This window comes from Micropterus dolomieu, linkage group LG13 (assembly GCF_021292245.1).
Source record: "Micropterus dolomieu isolate WLL.071019.BEF.003 ecotype Adirondacks linkage group LG13, ASM2129224v1, whole genome shotgun sequence".
NCBI classification, from domain to species: domain Eukaryota; kingdom Metazoa; phylum Chordata; class Actinopteri; order Centrarchiformes; family Centrarchidae; genus Micropterus; species Micropterus dolomieu.
In genome coordinates this window covers 4,130,258-4,144,332 of record NC_060162.1, presented here as the reverse complement: position 1 = coordinate 4,144,332, position 14,075 = coordinate 4,130,258, and the positions used below count along the sequence as shown (strand labels likewise).

The window sequence follows — 14,075 nt, the reverse complement described above, 5'->3', positions numbered from 1 at the left end:
GGCATGTGCTCAGTCCTGGTACTCCTGGACCTTAGCGCTGCTTTTGACACCATTGATCACAACATCATGTTAGACAGACTGAGGCACTGGGTGGGGATCTCTGGTACTGCCCTAGAATGGTTTTCATCCTACCTGTCAAATAGGAAGTTTTGCGTGTCTGTAAACAACTATGTCTCCTCATTCTGTCCAGTTAAATATGGTGTGCCTCAGGGGTCGGTCTTAGGACCCATTTTGTTTTCCTTGTATCTGCTTCCCCTTGGACACATTATCCATAAACATGGCATTTCTTTTCATATTTATGCTGATGACACACAAATGTACTTGCCCGTCAGATCCACAGACCCTGGAATGCTGAGTTCACTTAACAACTGCCTTTGTGAAGTTTGATAGTAATTTAAATTTCGAGCAGCACACCACAAAGCGTGTTCAATCCATGTTTTTATCAACTTAGATCAAATTTTTGCTATATTTCTATGTTAACTTTTAAGGACACCGAAACCATTTTACATGCCTTCATCTCGGCTGAGTCAGTGAACTCTTCTAAGTCCCTTCTTAAAACATACTTTTATAGGAGAGCCTTTCCCGATCTTATTTGACTTTATTTTATCCCCCTCTTTTATTCTATTTATATTATATTATATTTATCTATTCTATCTATTTATGTATTTTAGTCTTTTCAATTTTTTCTTGCTTTTATCTTGTATTGTTTTTGTATTAGTGTCTTTACACTTGTTAAAGCACTTTGTAACTTGTGCTCTACAAATAAAGATGATTATTGTTGTTTACACTACCGGTCAAAAGTTTTAGAACACCCCCATTTTTCTAGTTTGAAAATACAAGTAGTTCTAGTCCAGTGAAAAAACCTTAGATGGTACTAAAGTAAGCAAACTGTCAGAGTTAAAATGTTTGTCACCAAAACAAACATTTTCAGATAAAAAAAAAATTAACAATTAAAGAGTTTTCTTTATTATTTCACTGTAGGATCAACCGATGACCAGCTGCTCTGTCTTCCTTCAATAATATTATATATAATAAAGCTTCTGAGGGTGTATGAACAGGCTGTTTGTGTTTACACTTACATTTACTTTCACTGATGCAGAATAACCAAAGTTTAGGTTAGCAAAACTGTGAAATAATGTAAATTTCAGGGATCAATAACAAGTTGTAAGTTATTCTGCAGCAGTGTAAGGAAATTAAGTCTCAAACACATTTCTACATTAAACACTTTGGAACAGCCTGTTAATACACCCTCAGAAGCTTTATTATATATTATGATATTGAAGGAAGAAAGACCAGTTGGTCATCAGGAGATCCTACAGTGAAATACTTATTAATTATATATCTATTTGGTAACGTAAATGTTTTTTTTTAATAGCAGAACCTTGTTCAGGATGGGAGCTGGCAGTTTGCTGTGTGGGTGTTCCAAAACCTTTGACCGGTAGTGTAGCTTTCAGTAAATCTAAGATAAATTTGGACCCATGGCAAACATGAACTCAATAAATGTATTAAACTGCATTTGTGGAATTGGGTGCTTTTGACCAGGGTCCTCCTGGACCTCAAAACATCGGTATATTTAAGTGTACCTCTAGGGTCTGCGGGTACACCAGTCAGTATGATTAAGGTTTTCTGGGTTGTTTTGTGTTTTTCTTTAGGTGGAAGAGGCCAGATCAAACAGAAAAAGAAGACTGTGCCTCAGAAAGTTTCGATAGCAAAAATCCCAAGAGCCAAGAAAAAATATGTCACCCGTGTGTGTGGCCTGGCAACATTTGGTAAGAGTTTGGTGATTTTATTATCCTCATCTTTGCCTAAATCCCTTTCTGTTCACGCTGTTTTCTCAACATAACGTCTGTATTGTCTCCTGCAGACATCGATCTAAAAGAGGCTCAGCGGTTCTTTGCCCAGAAGTTCTCTTGTGGTGCCTCAGTTACGGCAGAGGATGAAATAATCATTCAGGGAGATTTTACAGATGACATAATCGACGTCATTCAAGAGAAGTGGCCTGAGGTGAGCTGTTTAATTATTTTCCAACAAATTCAGTCTTTAAATGGTTCGTCTTGCCTTGTGATTTGTCTTTGTTCGTTTATTCACTCATTTCTGTTTTGCCCTGAACTTCATTTTCGCTGGATGACGCAGAGCTGGCATTTAAAATATAATTTTGGACTGTGTCGGAGCCTCTCTGTGCCCACGCTACTAAAATATGTGAGATAGTTGGCGTGAGGAGAGGGAGGATTTGGCCGGATTTTTGAGAAGAAAGTCTTTATACTTGAAGCAGTTCAAAAAACAAAAGATAAATGTCAGGACAGTTGAAACTGAGCAGGCTTCTGATATTTTCCACCAGTATATTTGTGATCAAAGCTGTTGTATTTCGTGGCTAAATAATAGAGCCCGACCGATAAATTGGTGTGCCGATATGAGCTTATGGCAGATTAATCGGAATCTGCGTTTATAACAGCCGATAAATGACAAATTTAAAAAAGAAACAGGAAGACGGGCCCTTAAATCATGTTATGAGTGTTGTCGTTGAGTTTGTCCCCTTATTGCAACACAGGTGTTTGGAACAGCACAAAACACAACAATCAACTGATATCAGTATTTAAACTGCATCATATCATGGCTTAGATATCGGCTTATATATTGGATCAAACAGAAAATTGGATTTTAAATCCTCAAATTGCAAATCTGTATTAAAAATCCCATATCGGTTGGGCTCTACTAAAGAATACAATACTGTTGCTGATGGTTATAAAAATAAAACATTAACAGGGGAGTCTCCTTTTAAAGAAAATTAATGATTAGTGTGGGGTTTTTAAAAAACAAATTGTCAACAAATCCATGAAAAGCCCTAAACTACACTTTTCCACCTCCGGAGCCCATTGGTTTCTATTGAAGATGTAAATTTTTAATTGGGTCACAGAAATAAAATTTTGTTCATGAAAATTGCTCGGTAATTTCCTAATAATAAAGGCTGGTCGCTGTAGTTTTTAGTAAACAGTAAAAATAGTAAATTTTTTGGGGACTATTTTCAGTGGTGGATGAATACACATGTGGTGCATTGGTGAGTATTTGGGGCAGCAGGACAGTGTGTGTGTCAGAATAATCTACAGTGTGTGTTCATGGTGATGAAGGAATATGTCACCCAGTGCGGCAGTGAGGCTCACTGATGGGTCTTAATAGTTCCTGGACAACAATGGAGCTGTATGGCTCAGAGGGAGAACAGATATTAGGATATATTCACTGTTGGCTTTTGTCTTTTCATGAGATTGGTTGACAACAAAAATATAGAATATCACCAGATTAATCCTTTTTAAATTTCAAGTGGTGGAAGAAGTACTCAATCCTTTACAGGGGGGTCGTGTCCCCACCACTTCTTGAAAGCATTTGTTAAAAATGTTCTGAAAATTAGCTTGCAAGTTCAAGAAATTTCAACTAATAAATGAAAATGCTTTGAGAAATAAATAAAATTTTAACATAGAAGAAACAAATTGTCCAAAAAAGTAACTTAAGCTAAAAAAAACAAAACAAGTTATTGGTTACTTCAATTTATTTCATTACATTTTTACATTTTGAATTGTCGCCTGCTACCTGAATTTTGTTTCTCTTTATATAAAGAAATTAATTTCCATCATAAATTGTTTAAATTGGAAATTAAATGTATATAATCTATGTATTTTAGCATTGACTATTTCTTAAATAGTGTAGCAATACCATAATTTAGAAACGCTCCATTACAAGAAAAGGTCCTGAATTCAAAATGTTACTTACAGAAGTATTATCAGCAAAATGTAAAATATTAAATGTAAAATAACTATATATATAAAAAATATAATATAACTGTTTTTAAATCCCTTCCAAATACATGTAAGAGCATTTTAATGTTGCAGTTTGTCAATGTGAAGCCTATTATAGCCTACATAGATGCTGTGTATACATCTGGGTGGTATAGTAGTATAGAAGGGCATCATATTATATGAGCACACGCGTCAAATAAATGTAGTGGAGTAAATAGTACAATATTTCCTCTGAAACAATAATGATAAATGTACTTTATTTTCCCATTTAGAAAACACTGAGTTCGTTCTGTGTGTCTCTCTGTTGCAGGTGGACGACGACAGCATTGATGATCTGGGTGAAGTGAAGAAGTGAAGACCAAATATGCACTTTTACTGAAATGGATGTGACCTGTAACAGCGACAACCTGGCCAAATGTACACATTAAGTCATTTTATACCTATTTTATTTACTGTTCATAACAAAGCTGCGGACTTGGGCCACTCCCTTGGCATTTTTTTAGTTAATAGCTGCTTTCTCTCGTTTTGCCAAAGGTGTGGTATGACGTGAATCCCTCCCAAATGTTCTTCACTCAAGCAAACTGTAGGGTAATAAATTTCAGTCTCCTTCGCCTGTTCACTCACGTCTTCTTTCAAAGTTTGTTTTTTCTTTTCTTTTCAATGGGTGTGTGTCAAAAAAAAGAAAAAAAAAAAACATTAAAGGATTTCTTTTTCAGGGTTATAATTTGTTTGTAGTCACCTGCTTTATGTGAGTCACTTAAATGGCCGCAGGTTACTTGTTTTTCAGGCATCCCACACTTAATCCCCATGAGTGAACCTATTCCCCTGCATAATAGTTTTATAATGAGGGCTCATTCCCCAGACAGATAACATTTACAGTTGTTTCCATGCTCCTCTGGGTCAATACCACTTCCCCAAAGATAACGCACAATGCACAGATGTTCGCTCCACATATGAATTTGCATGTTTGTCTGAGAATCATTTTCATGAGCGCAAACATGATTCCCAAGAAGTCACCTGATACAGCATATCTATGTTGACACTATATAGAGCAGCAGATTGGTGTTTTGCTTCAGTGACGGTTCACAGGATGAATCTCTCTCACTCGGACGTCTGCTGCGCCTTTGAGGCTCCCATCCTGGACAAGGTTTTGCCTCCGATTCTGATCTTGGAGTTCATGTTTGGACTGATGGGGAACTTTGTCACCCTGTGGATGTTCATCTTTCACATGGACACATGGAAGCCCAACTCTGTGTACCTGACTCACCTGGCTGTTGCCGACTCCATTGTGATGTTCTGCCTACCTTTTAGGGCCGACTACTACAGGCGTGGAAAAAACTGGCTCCACGGTGACGCCATGTGTCGCATCCTGCTCTTTCTGCTGGCAGCCAACCGAGCTGCAGGTATCTTCTTCCTCACGGCCGTGGCTGTTGACCGTTACTTCAAGATTGTCCACCCGCTGAACCGGATCAACCGAATGGGCCTGGGCTATGCTCTCTGGGTCTCCCTCGGCCTCTGGGGTCTTATTTTTCTTGCCACCGGTTATCTCCTTGCTAATCAGCACTTCTACTATAATAGCAACCGCACACAGTGTGAGAGCTTCAACATCTGCATGGGCAACAGTCCCCTCTCCACCTGGCACAACACTTTCTATGTCGTCCAGTTTTTCCTGCCAGCTGCGATCGTCGCTTTCTGCACAATCAGAATAACGTGGCAGCTGAGGAGCAGGACTGTGGACAAAAAGGGGAAAATCAAACGGGCCGTTCAGTTTGTGTTGGCTGTGGCGTTGATCTTTATTACCTGTTTCTTCCCCAGCACTATATCACGCGTGGCTGTGTGGATCCTCAAGGTATGGTATGATGAATGCAAGTACTTTGAGGAGGCCAACCTCGCCTTCTACACCACAGTGTGTTTCACCTATTTCAACAGTGTCCTCAACCCGTTGGTGTATTATTTCTCTAGCCCTGCCTTCAGCGGCACCTTCAAGAAGCTCCTGAATAAACTGCTGAGAAGAAACGACGATCAGACAGATTTAACTGAGAATGACCTTTCCACTGCTGATGGTAGAAGATTATAAAGCCAGGTGCTGTTGTGTTCCCTGCCAACACTGCAATTTAACAAACATTTTCACATGAATGCATAATGCACACAACATTTCTAATATCCTAGTTAAAAACTACAATAAAATGTAGAGAAGAGGTTTTGCTGTGATCTGGAACAACAAAATGACACACCTTAAATAATTAGCAGCTTACTGCTGTGTACTTTTAAAGGTTTAACCTATAAACTCTTGTGAGTGTGGTTGCTGTGTTTGAGTAATATGCCATTAATGAGTTTTAAAAATACTAGAAATTGCAAGGTTACCTTGTAAAATATGCTCTGCAAACACTTGTAAAATAAAAATGTGATGTGTGTATTCACTTTTTCTGGGTAAGGTAGTTCATATACTACTATCTTTTGTAGTTGATTGTCAGTCAAACTCACTGTGAACAAGAAAACTGATTTTCTGCCCCCCAGAAAGATAATCGTTACATTACAAATCAGTTGAGAAAAGTTTTATGGGAAGCCGTTTTAACATTTTTTTCTTTAAGACGTACTGGTTGATATTTGAAAGCTGCTAATACTTTATTAGTCACTAGTAACTATTCCATTAGTTACTAGTTTTACTAGAGTTTTGCCATTGATCATCAATCAGGCTTTGCAGTCCAGATATCTGTTCATTAGTTACTAGTAACTATTTTCATTTTACTAGTATCTATTATGTAGCTACTAGTGCTTTTTTTTGTTACTAGTAACTATTCCTATTAGTAAAAATTTAAATGTTACTATCAACAAGCCATTTTACCAATTATTAATAAATGACTTGTAACCCAAAAAATGTGCTAGTATCTTTTGGAATAGTTAATAACAAAAAAAAAGTACTAGTATCTAATCACTTGTTACTAGTAATACAGGAATAGTTACAGTTAACTTATAAGTACTAGTAGGTTTTAAATAGTGTCTAGTAAGTTGTAAGGAATAAATGTTAGATAATTTCAGAGCTGTCAGTGAACTGTTGGTCAACTCACAAACCAAACATCCTCTGCAAATGGTGAAGTTTTGTGTGATACCTGATTCAAGCAGGGCAGCGAACTCGCAGGTAATTTCAACTAATACTATAAAAGCAATGTATTTTTCTTCCTATTATTTGTTGTCTGTGGTCATTCTGTGTGCATATATTTGTGCACAATTTAATTTCCAGTGTCTGTATCCTGTCAGATTATTGTGTTCAGTAAATAAATTAAACATAGAGGATAACCAACAGTACAGTAACAGTACATATTACTTGTGGTGCAGAGTGCGAATTATACAATGACAATCAGGGGGGTCTACATATTTCAAGTTTGTAAAGGATACAGCACAGGCTTCAGGGAACTAAAGTCTTACAATGCTTTACAATATTCTTCTTGCTTTTTAATCACTACCAAATACATGTATAAGCATTTTAATGTTATAGTATAGTTTGTCAATGTGAAGCCTTTTATAGCCTATGTAGATACTTTGTATACTACTGGGTAGATTAGTAGTATAGTATTGCATCATATCATATAAGCATATGTGTCACATAAATGTAGTGAATTAAAAAGTACAATATAGTTACAGAAATAGTTACTAGTAACAAAAAATTAAGTACTAGTATCTAATCAATTGTTCAACTAGTAAAACAGAAATAGTTACTAGCCACTATTAAATAGTAGCTTTTCAATAGCGTCTAGTAAGTTTTAAGGAATAAAAAGTGTAAATATAAATAGTGTAGAAATACCGTAGTTTAGAAATAGTCAACTACAAGAAAAGGTCCTGAATTCAAAATGTTAGTTACAGAAGTAATATCAGCAAAATATAAAATGTATCATGCACAATGGCTCCTTTTACTGTTTTATTATTATAGAATATTATATTATTCTGTTTTTAATCACTACCAAATACATGCATGTGTATGCACATGTGTCAAATAAATGTAGTGGATTAAAAGGCACAGTATTTCCTCTGAAATGCAGTGGCTTAGAGGTATAAAGTATCATAACATGGACATACTTAAGTGAAATGTTGTCATACTTCTACTTTAGTTAAGTAACTGTACTTAGTTACATTTCACCACTTTACACAGCTAAGACACTGTATTTTCCCATTTAGAAAACTTTTTTCTCACCCCTAATCTGAGCCCTTATGTTCCCACCACTTTTTAACACAGAGTGATGCCCTTGGTCCATCAGATCCCCCTAATTCGAACCATGCTTACGTGCCCTTTTCATTTGAGTTTCGTATCTTTTTCGACTAGAGAAGTCATATTTACCAGTTTATGTATGGTCCCGTGAAGGCAGCATTAGTTCCCGAGGTGACGTCATGCTGGGGCTGGGCTGGGAAAGAAGAGCGGTTGGAAAAACATGTAACGGTGCAGCTACCAGCCCGCGACACCCCTACTGAGACCCAGTACACCAAAGGAGACCAAGTAAGCCTCCACAGAACTTCTTTCCACACCTGTCTGAATTTTATTTCGCTTTAATATAATCTCAGCAGGCCGTCAGTTGTCTCACATTAACCCCAGGTTCTGCTTTAACGGTAATCTGAAGCTAGCTAGCTTTGGCAGTTAGGAGCGCATTCCAGCAGGAACCGGAGGTAACTACCACCAGCACACTGACATAAAATGACAAGTTTAAAGCAAATGTAAATCACCCTGCCCGATAATAAACCTGGCGTTGTGAGATTAAATGTGTAGGATGTTGAGGCAGAAGTGTTAAAAGCTCCAGAGAGGCAGCAAGTGAGAACGAGCCCAGCCCAGACACAAACAACACTATATCTGTTTGTCGTGTAACGCCACAGCAGTGATTTATACATGATTTATGGTTTATATCTTGTAAAGCTGGACTGACTGTGTGAGGATAAAGATAACTCAGGGTAGCGTAAGATGCTTGCAGGGACTCTGGAGCCTCAGGATGAGGTTTGACAGCTCTGGGTGTGCTTGTTGTTTTGGTCTGGCAGCACCTGGGGGACGGAGGGAGCAGCGGTGAGCTAATGTTCCAGCTTCTCATGTTACCTGGACTTTGCATGGGATTAGTCTGAAACATATACTTTTTATTCTGTGTTACCAACAAACTGTGAATCAGAATACTCTTTAACTCTTTGTAATTCTTTGTAACAGATACTTGCAAGGCATAAAAGGAATAGAAACAACAGTAAAAGTTGGTAAGTAGAGTAAAGTATAGAAATCTAATAAAATAATAAATGTGGATATTTACAGTATTATACAATATTAACAGAGGTGTAATGATAAATAGCAATATAGAGTAGTAGTATTCAAAATATGCAGTAAGACAAATTAAGTCAGTCCTCATTATCATCAGAGAAAAACATGCTTTTATTGGATGGAAATCTGTGAAGATACCAGCCACAAATTACGCTTCAGCACTAGAGCTTCAATGATTAATCAGTTGTCAACTAATCTACAAACTATTAAATTAATCGCTAACTATTTTGAGAATTGATTAAGTGGTTTGAGTAATTTTTTAATCTTCTTCTTCTGCTTCTTAAATGTAAATATTATCTGCTTTATTTCCTCCTCTATGACATGAAACTGAATATCTGGCTTGTGGACAAAACAAGACAATTTGAGGACGTCATCTTGAGCTGTGGGAACCACTCATTGACTTTTTTCACAATATTCCGACATTTTATAGTCCACAACATCTAATCGATCAATCGAGAAAATAATCCACAGATTAATCGACTTGAATTAAAATAATCGTTAGTTGCACCCCTATTCAGCACCTACAACACTCAAGTTTTTAGACACCATGGACGGATTAAACTGCCAGGGTGACCCTGGGACAAAAATGAGCTGTGGTGCCCCTTAGCCCCATTGATTACCAATACCTTCGAGTCACATATCTAGGTAACTGTAAAATACTCTGAGGCTACATCCACACTACCATGTTTTGTACTAATACGATCTTCGTCCACACCAGCATTTTAGCTGCGTATCAGAATTAATCTCTGTCTGTATTAAGTCTTAATTATGGGGGTCAGACCCATATTTGTCATACCTCCAAACTGCTGACCCCTTGTTTTTAGATCCCTCCCATGCTATGTTAACTCTGCCAGCTATATGTTCCGGTCTCCTGGTGCACTGCTGACGCATCGTGATGTACGCACATAATTAAATTTAATAGGTCGAGCCCTTGTCACCGATACCTGATCCAGCTATTTGAGTCAGTATTAACCAGTATCCGAGATCGATATCAGATTGATGCATCTTTACCTTTTGTGACAAAGCGTCGCTTGAAGCAACAGCAGTTGGGGCTGAAGACTGCAAGTCTGAAAATGGAAAATATCTGCAAGTTTGGAGCTTACCAGACATCTGTAGCCGCCCGCTCCTTATCTCTACTAGAAGCTAGTAGCTCTAAGCTACATTAGCCGCTCCAAAGCATGAAACACAAGAATCTCAGACTGAACTATTGGCCGTCAAGTTGCACTGTGGATAATGTAGGTGCCAGGTTTTGACAAGGAATTAGAATGCATGAAATTAAAAAGACGACATCTCTGATATCTCCGACTCTGCTGCATCAATCGTGTTTGAGAACTGGCCATTGTGAGTCCAACAATGTTTTATAATAAATCAGCAGTGTAGAGTGTGAAATGTTGAAACACAGCTTTTACTACCTCTTGACCTAGTTGCACTCCGAGTGAATCATCTGCTTTCTAAATGAAATGGCTGTGTGGTCAGGCAGCTGCCCAACACCTACAAAACCTGCAGGAAAATAAACCCAACTGACCTTCATCCACAGAAAGAAACGTCTCAGTTTAGTGTCCGAGGTGGAAAATGAGCATCACTTTATTTGGTAAATGTCATAACTGCAAAAGCATTTATCTTCATGGCTTTAGAGTAGAGACTTTGCACATGACACAAGGTCAGCTAGACATCACAGTTATTACATGGGTGATAATAAATAGTTTGGTAATAAACAGTGGGTTGTGACATACAGACAGTAGGAGGTGCATCATTATGTCAGAGTTTATTGTTTGGAGGCCTCGCTGAGTCGTGCAGCAGCTCTCGCAGAGATACTGGTGTAGTTACTGTATGGGTGGAGAACAGAGCCTATAAAAAGTATTGCCCTAACTTGGAAGATTTCATGTTTTATTGTTTTGATTAGTTGGTCGACAGAAAAAGAATGGGCAACTATTTTCATATTTGATTTATCATAGACCTAATTTTTCAACTACAATTGCCTTAAATTCACCTGTATCAGCTTCTCTTTTTATGGCATTGTAAATTGAATGCCTTTGGGTCAAAGATAGGGCTGGGCTATATGGCCAAAAATGTTATCACGCTAATTTTGTTAATCGCTAATTATCACAATGAATGTCAAATCATTATTTTTTTCGAGTTTAAAGGCAGATTTTTGCTCCAGAGTGAAACTAGATGGTAGTTAAACTTTTCTTTATGATCAGAACGTGACAAACACTTGATGCAAAACAGTGGATCACTTTACAAATCTGAGGTAGAACATTCAAAATTATTATGATCAAATCTTAAAAAAAAATATATGATTAGTAAATCTTGTTTCAGTCCCTTTTCCTCAACAAAATAAATATTGTAATAGAAAAATTAAGTCCTAATTCATTTGTGATTCAAATGAATTAAATCAAACTTTGACGATATATTGAATATTTGTTATATTGTTATTGAGGAAAATTATATTGCGATAGTTATCGTTATTGTTTTATTGCCCAGCCCTAGTCAAAGATCTCTGACCGGATTCAAACCAGAGACGTTGCGGTTCATGGTCTACTCGGCATCTTAGGAGTTGCCCCTAGACTGCAAATTTTTCAATAATTCGATTATAATTGTTTAAATAACTGCCAAACATTCACAGGTTCTAGCCTTTGTAATGTGAAGATTTCCTGCAGCTCTCTCATATAAAAGCCAATTTGATGTCTTTTGGTTTTCAACTGTTGTTCGGACAAAATAAGTAATTTGAAGGTGTCACTTTGGGCTTTAGGAAATTAACTTTTTTTCTGATTGCAAGTGAAACGATTCATCGATTAATTCAATCAATTCAATTACTAAAATACATCGACACAAATTCTTTGCATCGAGGCTTTGTTTAATCCATATAAATATAACACACTGTTTTGCACGTAGGGCTGGGCAATAAAACAATAATGATAATTATCGCAATATAATTTTCCTCAATAAAATTAAAACAATTATTCAATATATCATCAATACATATTTGATTAAATTCATTAGAACCCACGAACGAATTAGCACTTAATTTTTCTATTAAGATATTTATTTAGTTGAGGAAAAGGGACAGAAAAGAAAGTTACTTATTATATTTTTTGAAAAAATATTTTATTATAATAGTTTTAAATGTTCTACCTCAGATATGTTAAGTGATCCACTGTTTGGCATCAAGTGTTTGACACGTAAAGAAAAGATTAACCACACAATTAACCATCTGGCCCAATTTTCAATCAGGGGCCAAATTCAGCCTTTAAACTTGTGAAGGAAGAGAGAGAAATTTCAAGCTAAAGGAAACAACAACTCTGTAATATTAAAACCAGGTTACAACTCGTCCACCGTAAAATGGAACTTCTGTGGCCTACCCTACCGAAACCACACGACGGTGAAATGTAACAGTGCGTCCACCATAAAACAAAACTTTTGTTGCTTAACGTTACCGCAACAGCACAACAGCACCTGATCTGAAAGCACCCTGTGTAATGCCAGCGAGATTTGGTTACTGAACGTTTCTAACGTTTGCTCATAGAAGATTCATGTATTCCTGTATTTCTGCTTGTCACTACATAACCACAGTTTGCTGTTTCAGTGGTGGAATGTAACTAAGTACCTTTACTCAAGTACTGTCTGCACTTGAGTACACATTGAGGTACTAAGTGAGGAATTTCCACTTTATGGCACTCCACTACATGTCAGAGGGAAATATACTTTTTACTCATATTTGACAGCTTTAGTTACTAGTTCTAAGTAAAATTTCCATTATGCTTACATATTAGTATTTTGACAGTATGGTATAATACTTTGACTTTTTATTAACAAGCATGAATAAGGTGTCTATGACGAAATAATTTAGCTGAGTAAAGCTTGACTGTGATGAGTTTCAAGTCTCTGTAAAGTGGTTGGCAGCACTGCTGATACATATAATTAGAATATCATCAAAAAGTTGATTTATTTCAGTAATTCCATTCAAAAAGTGAAACTTGGATATTATATTCAGTCATTAGACACAGACTGATATATTTCAAATGTTTATTTCTTTTAATTGTGATGATTAAAACTGACAACTAATGAAAATCCCCAATTCAGTATCTCCCAGTAAGCACTCAATACTTAGTTGGGGCCCCTTTTGCCTGAATTACTGCAGCAATGCGGCGTGGCATGGAGTCCATCAGTCTGTGGCACTGCTCAGGTGTTATGAGAGCCCAGGTTGCTCTGATAGTGGCCTTCAGCTTTTCTGCATTGTTGGGTCTGGCGTATCGCATCTTCCTCTTCACAATACCCCATAGATTTTCTATAGGGTTAAGGTCAGGCCAGTTTGCTGGCCAATTAAGAACAGGGATACCATGGTCCTTAAACCAGGTACTGGTAGCTTTGGCACCATGTGCAGGTGCCAAGTCCTGTTGGAAAATGAAATCTGCATGTCCATAAAGTTGGTCAGCAGCAGGAAGCATGAAGTGCTCTAAAACTTCCTGGTAGACGGCTGCGTTGACCTTGGACCTCAGAAAACACAGTGGACCAACACCAGCAGATGTCATGGCACCCCAAACCATCACTGACTGTGGAAACTTTACACTGGACTTCAAGCAACGTGGATTCTGTGCCTCTCCTCTCTTACTCCAGACTCTGGGACCTTGATTTCCAAAGGAAATGCAAAATTTACTTTCATCAGAGAACATAACTTTGAACCACTCAGCAGCAGTCCAGTCCTTTTTGTCTTTAGCCCAGGCGAGACGCTTCTGACACTGTCTTGTTCAAGAGTGGCTTGACACAAGGAATGCGACAGCTGAAACCCATGTCTTGCATATGTCTGTGCGTTGTGGTTCTTGAAGCACTGACTCCAGCTGCAGTCCACTCTTTGTGAATCTCCCCCACATTTTTGAATGGGTTTTGTTTCACAATCCTCTCCAGGGTGCGGTTATCCCTATTGCTTGTACACTTTTTTCTACCACATCTTTTCCTTCCCTTCGCCTCTCTATTAATGTGCTTGGACACAGAGCTCTGTGAAC

General features: G+C 37.5%; 2 protein-coding genes and 1 long non-coding RNA gene across 7 annotated transcripts in view; all 3 read left to right on the top strand.

Moving 5' to 3' along the window:
• Nucleotides 1-4,407, top strand: part of denr (density-regulated protein) — a 12,727-nt gene extending 8,320 nt beyond the window's left edge. For 3 of the 4 annotated variants that reach the window (XM_046067407.1, XM_046067406.1, XM_046067404.1), the window contains exons 6-8: nt 1,653-1,769; nt 1,865-2,004; nt 4,099-4,407. In XM_046067407.1, coding sequence (XP_045923363.1) covers nt 1,653-1,769; nt 1,865-2,004; nt 4,099-4,143 — 302 coding nt within the window. In that variant the 3' untranslated portion in view covers nt 4,144-4,407. The remainder of the gene's footprint in view (nt 1-1,652; nt 1,770-1,864; nt 2,005-4,098) is intronic. The other variant, XR_006827890.1, reaches the window with a different exon arrangement.
• A 150-nt stretch (nt 4,408-4,557) lies between these two features.
• Nucleotides 4,558-6,208, top strand: LOC123982056 (hydroxycarboxylic acid receptor 2-like). The gene has a single exon (XM_046067403.1). The coding sequence runs from the start codon at nt 4,822-4,824 to the stop codon at nt 5,863-5,865; it is 1,044 nt and encodes a 347-aa protein (XP_045923359.1). The 5' UTR covers nt 4,558-4,821; the 3' UTR covers nt 5,866-6,208.
• A 1,957-nt stretch (nt 6,209-8,165) lies between these two features.
• Nucleotides 8,166-14,075, top strand: part of LOC123981944 — a 6,870-nt gene continuing 960 nt past the window's right edge. The window contains exons 1-3 of one of the 2 annotated variants that reach the window (XR_006827858.1): nt 8,176-8,277; nt 8,399-8,444; nt 8,968-9,011. This is a non-coding gene — a long non-coding RNA (uncharacterized LOC123981944). Of the gene's footprint in view, nt 8,278-8,398; nt 8,445-8,967; nt 9,012-14,075 lie in introns of both variants that reach the window. The other variant, XR_006827857.1, reaches the window with a different exon arrangement.